Here is a 14,771-nt window from a genome sequence, read left to right as displayed (position 1 = left end):
CAGGACAATTTACAATGACCAACTAACCTATGACTGATTTATCAGCCGGTACGTCTTTGGGCTGTGGGAGGAAACCCACACAGTCACAGGGAGAGTGTAAAAATGTGCATTTTCATTTACACTAGTTATATGTTCTTCTCTCATTACTTGCTGAAGAATGAATATTTCACCTGCATGTTACCTTACATCATGCTTGACAGTGAGCAAAGAATTTTGTCAGAAGTACATGTGGTAAGATAATTCGTACAGATACCTATGCTTTGCTTTAGAGGTAGTTCTGGCTAACTACTGAGATATCTGCACTCACAGATTGGAAGCATATTGGGTAATTTCTGTATACACGTGTGGTTTTGTTTGAAACATTTATTCATTGAACGTTATTATTGAATGTTAGTTATCATTATAAAAAAGTGACATGCACATAGTTTGTCACAATAATTTGTTTTGCAGGTAAAGCCCTTGATTTGGATTGAGTCATCAATTGAGAAATATTCACACAGCAGGGTGGAGATTATGATAAAGGTAAGATTGATGGTAAAAACCCTGTTATGGAGGTTTACTACATTTCCTCAAGGATTCTGGCTCCTATTGTCTGTTCTGAAGCTCACAGAGTCACATTGTCTAATGAGGGTGTGGGTCCATAAATCTTGTATGAAACACAGTTCGCAGCTTTCTGGCTCCACGCCTACCCCTTATCTTCTCCTCAACTGCTCATTACCTCCATCTGAGGCCCCTCCTCCTTCCCTTTCTCCCATGGCCAACTGTCCTCTCCTATCAGATTCCTTCTTCTTCAGCCCTTTACCACTTCCCATCTTCTCACTTTGTTCCTCTCCCCAAACCACCCACCTTTCCCCCTTACCTGGTTTCAACTATCACTTGCCTGTTTGTACTACTTCCCACCTATATCCCCACCTTCATATTCCTGTTTCTTCCCCCTTCCTTTCCAGTCCTGATGAAGGGTGTCGGCCTGAAACCCCAACTGTTTATTCCCCTCCATAGATGCTACCTGACTTGCTGAGCTCCTCCAGCATTTTGTGTGTGTCTCTGTTCCCAATTTTCACCCCTTCCACTTCTCCATTCCACTCCTGGGCTACGGCCTGTTGATCCTTGATCTAAATGGCCAAGCTCATCTGGTGGCTGTACAGTCCCCAGCTAAGACAGCCCAGCAAAATTTAAGAGCACAAGATGGACCAGGAGGTTATTCTTCTCCTCAGACCTACTCTGCCATTCAGTTACATCCCAATCACTTTCGTTACAGATATATCAGTTCATAAGACGCTGATTTAGTGAGCTTAGTGCTCCAGCCCTCCCCAAACACACTATTTATTCTAACAAACAGCACTGATCATGGAGTCCAATCCTAATCGCTCCCTGTATGAAGCCACAATGGGGGAGAAGATGAAACATCCAATAATATCAAAAATAATACCAAAAGTTTTTCTCAGATCAATAAAGAGTAAATGAGAGGTGAGAGTAGAGATTGGACTGCTGGAAAATGATGCCAGACAAGGAAATGGCAGGTCAACTGAATTAAGTATTTTGCATCAGTCTTCATTGTGGAAGACGCTAGTAGTATGCTGGAAGTTCAAGGAGCAGAAATGACTGCAGTTGCTATTACTAGGGAGATGGTACTTGGGAAACTGAAAAGTCTAAATAAGTCACTTGAACCTGATGGACTACACTCCAGTGTTCTAAATGAGGTAGCTTGAAGAGATTGTGTAGGCATTAGTAACGATCTTTCAATAATCAATAGATTCTAGCATGTTTCCTGAGGACTGGAAAATTGCAAATGTCACTTCACTCTTCAAGAAGGGAGGGAGGCAGAGGAGAGGAAATTATAGACCACTTAGCCTGACTTCAGTGGTTGGGAAGATGTTGGAGTCGATTATTAAGGACGTGGTTTCGGGGTGCTCTGAGGCGCATAGCAAAATAGGCCAAAGTCAACATGGTTGTCTCAAGGGAAAATCTTGCCTGACAGATCGGTTGGAATTCTTTGAAGAACTAACAAGCAGCGTTGACAAAGGAGATTTGGTGGATGTTGTGTACTTGGATTTTCAGGAGGTCTTTGACAAGGTGCCGCACGTGAGTCTGCTAAACGAGGTAAAAGCCCGGGGTATTACAGGAAAGATACTAGAATGGATAGAGCGTTGGCTGATTGGCAGGAGGCAAAAAGTGGGAATAAGTGATCTTTTTCAGATTGGCTGCCAGTCTCTAGTGGTTTTCCAGAGGGGTCTGTACTGGAACCAGTTCTTTTTATGTTACACATTAACAATTTGGGTGATGAAATTGATGACTTTGTGGCAGGTAGCACTGAGGAAGCAGAAAGGTTGCAGAAGGACTTAGATTAGTAGAATGGGCAAAGAGATGGCAGATGGAATATAGTGTCGGAAGTGTATGGTCATGCACTTTGACGGAAGGAATAAAAGCATAGACTATTTTCTAAATGGGCAGAAAATTCAAAAGTACAAGGTGGAAAGGAATTTGGTAGTCCTCGTGCAGGATTCCCAGAAGGTTAATTTGTGGGTTGAACAGGTGGTAAGGAAGGTAAATATGATGTTTGCATTCACTTCAAGAGGACTTGAAAATAAAAGCAAGGATGTAATGCTGAGTCTTTATAAGGCATTGGTGAGGCACTTGGAGTATTGTGAGCAGTTTTGGGCCTCTTATTTAAGAAAAAATGTGCTGATATTGGAGCAGGTTCAGAGGAGGTTCACGAGATTGATTCCGGAATTAAAGGGTTGTCATATGAGCAGCCATTGAAGGCTCTGGGCCTGCACTCACTGGAATTTAGAACAATGAGGGGTATCTCAGTGAAACCTATCAAAGGTTGAAAGGCCTAAACAGAGTGGATGTGAAGAGGATGTTTCCTTTGGTGAGGGAATCTAGGACTAGAGGGCACAGCCTCAAAATAGAGCGAAATCTATTTAGAACAGAGATCAGGAGGAATTTCTTTAGTCAGAGGGTGATGAATCTGCAGAACTCATTAACACAAGCAGTTGTGGAGGCCAGGTCATTGGGGGCAGTTAAGGCAGAGGTTGATAGATTCTTGATTAGTCAGGGCATGAAGGCTATGGGAGAAAGCAGGAGAATGGGGTTGGGAGAAAAATGGATCAGCCATGATGAAATGGTGCAGCAGACTCGAGGGACTGAATGGCCTAATTCTGCTCCTTTGTCTTATGGTCTTATCGTGTGCTTTCATACCATTGTGAAGAACAGTCATACCATAGGGAAATATTTAAGTCATCCCTGCCAAGGAACCGCAAAGAAAATTGGCATTAACTATTTCCTTTATGCTAAACAGCAAAATGTTCAGAGGCTTTGCTATAAATAGTCAGTACTGTCGTGTTAAGACAGGGTGTGGAGCCAGAACAAGTATGGTTGAGCAAAGGGCAAAAAAATAACTGAGTAAGCGATGGAATGTAGCACATCTTAAAGTCAAGGTGTATCTGACAGCATTCTTGTTTATCCACTCTATTTACAACAATGGTGATTAGGGGAAGAAACAACACACTGTGATGAAATATGTGGAATTTGAAACATATATTTATTTAGTGGTGAGTGTTCACCAAAAGAAAACTTCTGAGCACCTGCTGAGCGAGTTGCCATTTGGGAAAAGCACAGATGCTGGGAAAGGAGCTGAGAAATGCACGATCAGAGACAAACAACAACAGCAGAAGAGCTGAAGAGACGGGGGAACAAAAGGGCTGCACGTCTCCAGAATGACAACGAGAGGCACGAGGGTGGCAGATAAACCAGAAATGATGCCATCAAAAGTGTCCTTCGTTAAACCAGGAGCAGCTATGTTTGCTTTGCTACGTGTTGTTCTTTAATAAACTGAGGTTTTGTACTTCAGTTTCCAAAGCAAAGCCATACCAATAGCATTCAGGAAAATTTAATGTTCATCCTGGTCACATCAGATTGCACTACCCTTCTCTCAAAGGGTGCCCCAACGGGTCATCCCATTGTCTAGTTACAAATATTACTGAGATCATTCCATTGAGCAGGTATAACTTTGATCTCTCAAACTGAATACATTAATTTACAATGCCTGTTCCTAATCTACTATATGGTATATTTAGTATAAATCTTTTGACTTAAATTACTGTTAATTTTGTGTGTGTGTGTTGTTACAAAAATCACCCCTTGTAATAATTATCAGTGAGGCACGGAGAATCTGTATTTACTGATAAGCAACTTTTATTGTTTCAACTAAAAAGCACGTGGGTTTGCAAATTATCTACCTGTGTGCACCCTACTAGATATCCCTGACCCTCCATGAACAGTCAATGAAGAGAAAAGGTATTACCCGGGAAAGGAATGTCTGCTGGCCAGGCTTTCCTCGTGGTCCCGATCTCCTCGTGTCTTTGGGGTCCTCCTTATCCGCGATGGTTGGTCTCTGGTTGCTGGAGATTCATCATCTCTATGTATTGAGAGCTCCTGAGTCTTACACTGTTCCTCATCATTTGAACTGTTGGATCTCCATCCCGTTGGCTCAAGGTCACCTGACCTACCTGGGTCACCTTCTTGCTAGTCATTGTACAGGGCTAAAACCCACATTGTTTCATGGTTCTGCCCACCCCAGCCTTGTGTATTTGTGTCGACGCTGACTGATCCAAACCCGTTAAATGAGACAACCCAACCCAGATCGAGTCTAACGAGACTACTGATTGCTTCTTTGATACGTCTGGCATTTCACATAATCAGTAGCTACTCTTCTTGTTTCAATGATCTCAGATTTAGTCGGTCAGTACCTGAAGTTTCTTGTGTCCGCATTCAGTTGCTCTGATTAGATTGTCCCAGAGTCAAGAATTAGTTTAGAGTCCACACCCTTCACATAACAAATAGCTACTTGTTTGAGAATAGTCTTAGGTTTAGCAGGGCATCACCTGAAGTTTCCTGTGTCCACATTCAGTTGCTCTGATTAGATTATCCAAGAGCAAGAAACAGCTCACAGTCTACAAAATGGGGGGAAACAAAGACAAGTGGTTTGTCTGCATCCCCCGTCCTTGATTAGACTGTAGTTTCTTCTGGCCGTGTGTGTGTGTGTGTGTGTGTGTGTGTCTGTGGTGTGTGTGTGTTGGGGGGGGGGTGGTTGGAATTCGGCGTGCTTTTGCCTGTTGTTGGATTGTTATCGGGTTTTTTTTGGAATGTGTTTATGTCACATATTTATTATATCTATTATATCTTCTTGTTACCTTAATTTCATAACTGAAATTGTTGTACTTCCTCAAATTCAGGCAAAAAGTCAATTTAAGCACCGTTCTACTGCAAACAATGTCGAGATATTTGTGCCAGTTCCTAGCGATGCTGACTCACCAAAATTCAAGACCAGTACCGGCAATGCAAAGTGGCTGCCAGAAAAGAATGTTGTTGTCTGGTCCATCAAGTCTTTCCCTGTGAGTAATATGTGGATGGTTGAAGATAGTGCTGTCGTAGTGGTTCAGCAAACCAGAACGGGTAAGGTGTCTTTATCCTGCCCTTCCGCTGTTTAAACACTGGGAAAGGTGAAGCTGCAGGAGCTTCTCAAAGGGAGGTCTACGCAACAGATTTGGTGAAAACCTTTGAACAGTTTTCTGGGATTATAACTTGACAAATTTTACAACCAAATTACTCTAGTCCAAATAGAATGGAGAAATTATTAAGATTGATATATTATTTGAATTATTTGGATTATTTACTCTGGGTAGGAAAGCAGTTATTTAAGAAAATACATTTATTTCCATGTTGAATTTCATGTCCATCATGAGAAGTCGTAGAGCAATTTATACCCAATGAAGTATACCTGAAGGGTAGTCAATATAGTAGTTTAAGCAATGTGGCAGCCTGTTTGCATCCAGAATATACAACAGTGAAATAACAACTATATTATATAAAATATTGAATAAGGGATAAATATTGAAAAGGATTCCTGTCCTCCATCAACCGGGAAATGCCCTCTTCCTGGGAAGGAGGTACTGGAGTCTGAAGACACGTACCCACCATTTTAAGAACAGCTTCTTCCCCCCTCCCCCTCATCAGATTTCTGAACGGACAAGAAATCAACCAATGAACTCTATCTCACTATTTTTTTTTACTCTTTTTGCTCTATGTATTTAATATACAGTATTCACCCTCCCACTTGGAAATATTTGTGTTATATTGCTTTACAACATTGAATCACAGTGGATTTAATCTGGCTTTTTTTGACACAGATCAACAGAAAAAGACTCTTTCACGTCAAAGTGAAAAGAGATCTCTACAAAGTAATCTAAATGAATTAAAATAAAACTCAAAATAACTGATTGTATAAGTATTCACCCTCTTCAAGTTTGTATTTAGTAGGTGCACCTTTGGCGGCAATTTACAGCCTTGAGTCTGTGTGGAGTGGTCTCTATCTGAACACTACAATCTTGCCCCATTCTTCTTCAGAAAACTGCTCAAGCTCTATCAGATTACATGGGGAATGCAAGTGAACAGCCATTTTCAAGTCCAGCCACAAAATCTCAATTGCATCGAAATCTGGACTCTGACTTGACCATTCCAGGACATTAACTTTATGGTTTTTTAAGCCATTCCTGTGTAGCTTTGGCTTTAAGCTTGGGGTCCTTGTCTCACTGGGGGAGAAAAACATTCTCCCAAATCGCAGTTTTTTTACAGACTGCATCAGAATTTCCCTGTATTTTGCTGCATTCATTTTATCCTCTACTTTCACAAGTCTTCCAGGGGCCTGCTGCAGTGAAGCAGCCCCCACCATGCTTCATGGTAGAGATGGTGTGATTTTGGTGATGTACGGTGTTTAGCTTACACCAAATGTAGCCAAGATTTCATGTGAGTTTCTTTCAACAATGGCTTTCTCTTTGCCACTCTCCCATAAAGCTGCAACTGGTGAAGCATCTGGGCAACAGTTATTGTATGCACAGTCTCTCCCATCTCAGCTCTGAAGACTGTAACTCCTCCAGAGTTGTCATAGGTCTCTTGGTGACCTCCCTCACTACTCCTCTTCTTGCATGGTCACTCAGTTTTTGAGGATAGCCTGCTCTAGGCAGATTTACAGCTGTGCCATATTCTTTCCACTTCTTCATGATTGTCTTAACTGTACTCCAAGGGATACTCAGTGACTTGGAAATTTTCTTGTATCCATCTCCTGGCTTGTCCTTTTTGATAACCTTTTCACAGAGTTGCTTGGAGTGTTGTTCTGTCTTCATGGTGTAGTTTTTGCCAGGAGACTGTCTCACCAGCAGCTGGACCTTCCAAATACAGGTGTATTTTTACTACAATCAATTGAAACACCTTGTCTGCACACGTTTTCAAAAACAGATATTCATTTAGCTAACCTTGTGACTTCTAAAACCAATTGGCTGCACCAGTGATGATTTGGTGTGTCATATCAAATAGGGGTGAATACTTTTATCAATTATTTTGTGTTTTATACTTGTAATTAATTTAGATGATTTTGTAGAGATCTGTTTTCACTTTGGCACGAGAAAGAGTTTTTCGGTAGATCAGTGTCAAAAAAAAGCCAAATTAAATCCACTGCGATTCAATGTTGTAAAATAATAAAACATGAAAACTTCTGGGGGGGGGGGTGGTGAATACATTTTATAAGCACTGTATATATAGAATAATTATTGTATTTTATAGTTTTTTGTGTATTTCACTGTACTGCTGCCGCAAAACAACAAATTTCACAACATATGCCAGTGGTATTAAACCTGATTCTGAATCTGGGCAACTGTTATATCTTAGCCAAAGAAAGAAGCTGAGCGTTTTTATTTTGACAGTTTTATTAATGGCATTGATGCATCAGTACAGATTGAGCAACCACAACTCTTAAGAGAAAACAACAATGGCTTCTGCCAGAGTTCCAGCTGTAACAAGATAATCACCAGTTGATTAATGGCCCCTGAAAGACTTGGGAAAAGTAGCAGTTATGTATTATAGAGAACTCTCCTTTCTCTCTTCACACTGGTGCCATATTTTATATCTCCATCTGAAAGGGTAATTTAATGTCTCGTTTGAGAACCAGCACCTCCAACAATTTCAGCGGCATGGTGACATAGTGGTCAGTGAAATGCTTTACAGTACCATTGATCTGGGTTCACTTCCTGATGCTGTCTGTAAGGAGTTTGTGCATTCTCCCTGTGACCGTTTGGGTTTCCTCTGGGTGCTCTGGGTTTCCTCCCACAGTCCAAATACATACTGTTTGGTAGGCTAATTGGTCAATATAAATTGTCCCATGATTGGGCCAGGGTTAATTCAGGGTTTGCTGGGCAGGTGCAGCTTGAAGGACCTGAAGGACCAATCCTGTGCAATCTCAATAACTATTGTGTTGTAAACTTCAGAAACTCTTGTGTCTCCATTTCAGGAATGCTTTCAAGTTTAAGTGTATTGTCATTCAACCGTATACAATTATACCAGCAAATAAACAATGTTCTTTTGGACCAAGTTATACAACACAGTACATATAACTCATACACAACATATAGAGTAATATTACCATAAATTAATCACAAATAGTGTGATATTTCCCAAAGATTGATATTTAACATAAGGTGCATTTATGACGCAAGTTAAAAAGTAAACAGTATATCACTATACTGGTCAGGACAGTCTGTATGGTGCTCCTGTAAAAATTATTTAGAATGGTGTGGTGGGGGGTCGGGGGAGAGGGATGTGGTGCTCACCTGCTTCAGTCTCCTCAATAGTACCAACACTTAAGTGGAATATGAAATCTGTACCAAACTTGCCAGCAGTGCTACATTCTGCTTTTGTGAACACTTGGGCTTATTCCAGCATTTGTAATATTGCCCAATTTTTTTTTGTCTTTTCAGGGTGGTAAGGAGTACTTGATGCGGGCACACTTTGGTCTCCCAAGCGTTGAGGGAGAAGAGCAGGAGGGAAAGCCGCCCATTACCATCAATTTTGAAATTCCATATTTTACTGTCTCTGGAATTCAGGTCAGTATTTCAGTTAAGGGAGGAAGCTGGAGTTTCCAATCTTACATTCTTTTTGTTTGTTTCCAGAAACTTACAATTTTGTTCATTTGCATTAAAATATAGCACTTGGCTTTGAAGAAGCTCCTATAGACTGCTGACCTGTTATATTGTAGTTACCTATTTTAACTCTACTTCCACTTCCCATCCTGACATGTCTGCCCATGGCCTCCTCTGCTGCCTTGACGAAGCCAAACTCAGGTTGGAGGAGCATCACCTCATATTTCTTTTGGGTAGCCTCCAAACTGAAGGCATGAACATTGGCTTCTCGAACTTCTGGTAATTTCTTCCCCCCTCCCTCTTTCTTCCTTTATCCATTCCTCAATCTGGCTCCCCTCTCACCCATTCTCCTCTCCTCACCTGCTCATCACCTCCCTCTGGTTCCCCTCCTCCTTCCCTTTCTTCCATAGTTCACTGTTCTCTCCTATTCGGTTTCTTCTTCTTCTGCCCTTTACCTCTTCCAAGCATTCCCTCCCATCTTCTTACTTCAGCTCCCCCCATCACCTGATCTCACCTATCACCTGCCAACTTGTACTCCTTCCCTTCCCCCACCTCCTTATACTGGCTTCTGCTCCCTTCTTTTCCAGTTCCGATGAAGGGCCTCAGCCTGAAACATTGAGCGTTTTGTGTGCGTTGCTCAAGATTTCCGGCATCTACAGAATCTCTTACCTAATTTTGCCTATCACCAAAAAATTCACGAAACACCATACAAATTGAAGCAAAAATAAAAATTTAAAAAATTATGTCTAATTATAGTTGCAATTTCCTGTCATGACTCTCTCTCCCTTTCTCCAACTCTTCTTCTCTCCCTGCTTATTCCCTCACTCTCCTCCTTCACTCTTCCTCCTTTCTCTGTGTCCCACCTTCCCCAAACTTCCTTCAACACACATCAAAGTTGCTGGTGAACGCAGCAGGCCAGGCAGCATCTTTTTTTTGGAGAATAATATGTTGGACCCGGAGGCTGGTGGGGTGGTAGGTGAGGACCAGAGGAACCCTATTCCTAGTGGGGTGACGGGAAGATGGAGTGAGGGCGGATGTACGTGAAATGGGGGAGATGCGTTTGAGAGCAGAGTTGATGGTGGAGGAAGGGAAGCCCCTTTCTTTAAAAAAAGGAGGACATCTCCCTCGTCCTGGAATGAAATGCCTTCCCTCTGTTTTGCTGTCCTTTCTCTCTTCCCCCACCTTTCTGTACTCTCTCTAGCCCCAGCAGAGAAAAGTTAAAATGATAGTTGTAATATGAGATATCACTGGAAAATGTTTGGGAAAATTCACTACATGCATGCTTTTTTTTTGCCCACTAGGTCCGCTATTTGAAGATCATCGAGAAGAGCGGTTATCAAGCTCTCCCTTGGGTCCGATACATTACCCAGAGTGGAGGTAAGCAATTTGGTAAAACACAGAAGTCCAAAGTTTGCCTTCTGTACTATGAAATTTTATGATTCTCAGAGTTAATAGTTACTATTTATTAGCTCTCAGATTTAGCTCACATCCTTTTTAATGGTTCAATGATAACTCCAGATTGTTTTTTGCAAAATCTGTCAAATCTATCATCAAATTCCTAAGTGCTGGAGAAATGGCACTCCCTGAAATATTTTCTCCAATCTTGAGTACACAATGATACAATCTTTTTTCAATGGGCATAAACCATTTGGATAATTTCTAAATCGATAGGAATGGATTATTCTGTGGAAATAATTCTTTGAAGTTATCTAATTCCTTTGTGAAAAACATATAAGAGTCTAGCTTTGTACAAGTGCATGGTTGTAATCACCCTAAAAAGCCCAGCAAATATATGAACCTTGCACCATTAATAACTTGGGCTGCTGTTTAGTTAGCAACTCTCCGAGTAAGCATAGTGCATTAGATTACAGAGAAATCATATCCACTCTATCCTGAAGCAAATTCATACTCACATGTTGTAAGAAGAAAAATTAATTGATGAAAGGGAAGAGTGAATGGTGAAAGTTTCATTTACTCACCAGTAGGAGATCTGAAAGGTCGATGTTGATATAAATTTAGGTCAATATACAGATATAGGTATTTGGAAGAGAAATGGTTTAACTGGGGAGGGTTTGTGTTGAACCGTATACCTGTGACTTATAGTTGCCCTGTTCCTGTTACTTAATGTGTCTTCTGTTGTGTTCTAGATTATCAATTGCGCACCAACCAATAGGAACACTGCTCTCCAATGGAATTCCCAAGTTCGAAGGACACAATTTAGTAAAGAAGTGGAAAATGATGGTCCTAAATCCAAGTCCACAAGGCTTCAGGACACTGTTACATGGCAAAGCGTTGAAAGAGAGCTTGTACCAACCAAATAGGAAAAAGCAGCTACTACTGACATAGCATTTCTTTGTAGCAAATGAATGATTGTTAGGTTATTTATCCTTCCTGGTTTTGCTGCTACCTGGATATGGTCAATTGAAGGCTATGTCCAGGCTAATTGCTGTTCTCTGCTGGGATTTCTGTCTTACTTCAAACATTCTGACATGTTGCAAACATTTTCATCAGGCTGATACAGAGGGGAATCTGGTGGTATTGACCTAAGAAGGGTCCAGGAGGGCAGTGAATGAGATATGGATTATGTTTCCTTTTACTCAATCACATCGCATAGTGGTTACTTTCCTGAACTAAAACCAAGGGTTAGAATATTCTTGAAATCTTACAATGGCAGCTGGGGGATTTAAGTTAAAGTCATTTAAAGAATCTGGAATTAAAAATAGATTTACAAAGACTTAAACAAAGAAGGCATCTGGTTAACTAATATCCCTCAGGGAAGAAAATCTGCCACCCTCGTTCACATGTGACTCCTGACACAATAATATGGTTGACTCTTTAACTGCAGCCTCAGTTCAGGGGCAACTAGGGAAGGACAGTAAATACTGGTATTACCAGCAACACCTGTAATTGATGAATTAATAAATAAACAAAAGATAAGTCTAACCCTTGCTCCTCTTTCCATCCATTCTCCCAAAGAAAGTCCAAATTGCAGGTTTCTCACCCCAGGCTCTTTACATTGGTATTAACACTTTGAATTGTGCACATTGACACCATTACAGTGTGTCTACTTCCCTAAATTCTCTCCATGTCTTCACCTTGACTAATTGTCTGAGGCAAAATAATTGGGACGTAGTTACAAATACAAAGTGGAAAAGAAGTTGAAAGCAGTAGAAGGAAAGAGTTTTTCCTCTGCTGCCTGGTGATCTACAACTGCCTGATCTGGTGCTCCTCCATTTCACAAATCATTTACCATTTTAGATCCAGCTAGAAATCATGATGTCCTATATGCCACCTTCCATCAATTTAGCCCTCTTTCAATTACCTATCAAGGTAGTACGGATGTTATTTGTTACTGAGTTTTCTACTTGGGAAAGGATTGGGAGCCCAATACTGCGCTGCTTACTGTTGGGTTTATATTGCCCATTCTGACAGAATCTGCAGGATGTCAGCCTGCCTGTGGCAGTTTGCAGGAGTAGGTTGATTGTTTGCTTTCCTCCTCAAGGTGAAGAATGTCAGAAGCCAGACATTGAGCTTTCAGAAACCTTAGACTTCAGTGAAGCTGTCACAGCTGTCAGTGACAGGTCCATTACCCTGTCCCGTGATGTCGCTGTCAGGAAAGCCAGGTCAATATGTGGCCTAATCAGCAGTCCTTCAAGGGAGTATCCAGGCCAGTAACTAGAAACGGTCTGCTTTTTATAATTCCCATACCTGAATGTGGAACCAGGATGTGCACACTGCCTCTCCCAACCTATGGGAATGATGGAGCAGACTCAATGGACTGAATGGCCTACTACTGCTCCTCTGTCTTATGGTTTAACCCCACATTAAAAATCCAGGGCATTTGTCCAGTGTTTATCTCTATGCCCTCCTTCACTTCTGCACCCTTTTCTTCTTACTCCCGATCACGTACCTGGATGAAAACCTGAAGATAATCAACAAAGCTATGGACTAATTCTCTGAAAGTGTCTTTTTAGGCCAGCAAGAGCATGATTGGTTAAATGGTGTCCAGTTGTGTAACAAATGTTTATGTTTTAATTTACAACGTTTGTATTTAGAGATACAATGCAAGCCAGACCCTTACGGTGCAACGAGCCCCATCGATTTAACACATGACAATTTACAATGACCAGTTAACCTACTAACCAGTACGTTTGGACTATTGGAGGAAACCAGACCACCCAGAGGAAGTCCAATAGTCACAGGGGAAGAACTTACAGACAGTGCTGGAATTGAACTCCAAACTCCAGAATGCCCCAAGCTGTAGTGGCGTAACACTAACCATGACACTATTATGGCACCATTTTTATGCAAGAGTAAGGTAGTTCAAATACTTTCAGATTACTTTAGCAATGAGCTGACACAGTGATTGTGAGTTCAATGCCCTCTGTATTGTAAATCCCTGAACATATAATTCCACAAAGCATAGTAGCAGAATTAGGCTATTCAGCCCATCAAGTCTGCTCTGTCATTCCAATGGTTGATTTATTATTTCTCTAAACCCCATTCTTCTGCCTTCTCTCCATAACTTCTGACTAATCAACAACCTATCAACCTTTGCTTTAAATATACCCAATGATTTGGCCTCCACAGCCCACTGAGGCAATACATTCCACCAATTCACCACCCTTTGGCTAAAGAAATTCCTTCTCATCTCTGTTCTATACTTATCTTTGGTAAATGGGAGTTATCATAGCTAGGTTTGATGGTTGTAAAAATATCATTGGCAAAGATCTGGAACCTGGAGCCTGAATAACAATGGTTGGAGTTTCCATTGTAATAATGCCTGGGTGCTTTGTTACCAAGGATCCTTCCACACTTTGCAAACAGTGAACTGCATGGGATGTGGTTGACTACATTGCCTCAGTCCTTTAAATGTCATGTTAACCTGATGTTGGCCCTTCCTCTACATTGTTTGACATTGTGTCCAAGCTCCCTGACAGGTATTCCAAAACACTGAACTGCTCTCAGTGCAAAGCTGCCATCTTTTTATAGCCTGGAACTTGGGTGAAACCGGCTGTCACTGAGGCAAGGCTGGGTATGGCCATACTCTCCTGAATATTAGTAAAATGTTAGACATGTTAAAAGTGGAGTTGATGCTTCTCTGGGCAAATAGTATGAGGGACCAAGGTATGTCGGTATTAGGGGTCAGCCATTTAGAACAATCATGAAGAGAAAAAGGAATAATAACTCGGTATGGTCTAGATGGGATGAAGGGCCTGTTTGTGTGCTGTAGTGGTCTGTGGCTCTTTAATACCCCCAACACAGGGTTTTGACCCAAAATGTCAACTGTCCTTTTGCTTCCACAGATGCTGTAGTCCTGATGTGTTTCTCCAGCAATTTTTGTTTTTTTTTTGCTGCTGATTCCAGCATCTGCAGTCTCTTGTGCTCCCAATGATATGAAGGATTTCTATCACACAGAGGTTCTGTCACTGAATATAATCAAGCTGGAGATGAATATACTTTTTGAGTTTAAAAGAATCAATCAAAATTAGGTGAATGCAGAAAAGGTAGTGCTGAGGTAAAAAAAGTATCAGCCATGATCTTAGAAAAGTGAGTTAAATTGAGAGGTGACTTGATAGAAGTGGACAAGATGATAAAAGGCATACACTGAGTGGACAGCCAGACTTTTTCCAAGGGTGAAAATGGCTAATATGAGGCAGACTAATTTTAAGATGATTCAAAAAGAGTATCGGGGAAGTACCAGATATACAGTAAGTTTTTTACTCTGAGAGTGGTGGGTTTGTGTAATGTGCTGCCAGAGGTGGTGATGGAGGAAGAAACATTAGGGACAGTTAGGAG

The 14,771-nt window shown here is 41.2% G+C and overlaps 1 protein-coding gene across 4 annotated transcripts in view; it reads left to right on the top strand.

The window, feature by feature from the left end:
• LOC140205812 (AP-1 complex subunit mu-1-like) overlaps positions 1–11,915 on the top strand; it is a 48,234-nt gene extending 36,319 nt beyond the window's left edge. For 3 of the 4 annotated variants that reach the window (XM_072273529.1, XM_072273527.1, XM_072273530.1), the window contains 5 exons: positions 451–522; positions 5,238–5,396; positions 8,811–8,936; positions 10,274–10,349; positions 11,120–11,915. In XM_072273529.1, the coding sequence (XP_072129630.1) occupies positions 451–522; positions 5,238–5,396; positions 8,811–8,936; positions 10,274–10,349; positions 11,120–11,145 (459 nt within the window). In that variant the 3' untranslated portion in view covers positions 11,146–11,915. Of the gene's footprint in view, positions 1–450; positions 523–5,237; positions 5,458–8,810; positions 8,937–10,273; positions 10,350–11,119 lie in introns of those variants that run through there. The other variant, XM_072273528.1, reaches the window with a different exon arrangement.
• The last annotated feature ends 2,856 nt before the right edge of the window (positions 11,916–14,771 follow it).

The sequence above is a fragment of the Mobula birostris genome, chromosome 12 (assembly GCF_030028105.1).
Source record: "Mobula birostris isolate sMobBir1 chromosome 12, sMobBir1.hap1, whole genome shotgun sequence".
Lineage (NCBI taxonomy): Eukaryota > Metazoa > Chordata > Chondrichthyes > Myliobatiformes > Myliobatidae > Mobula > Mobula birostris.
Note: the sequence above shows the minus strand (reverse complement) of the source record. Positions and strands in the feature narration are given on the sequence as shown.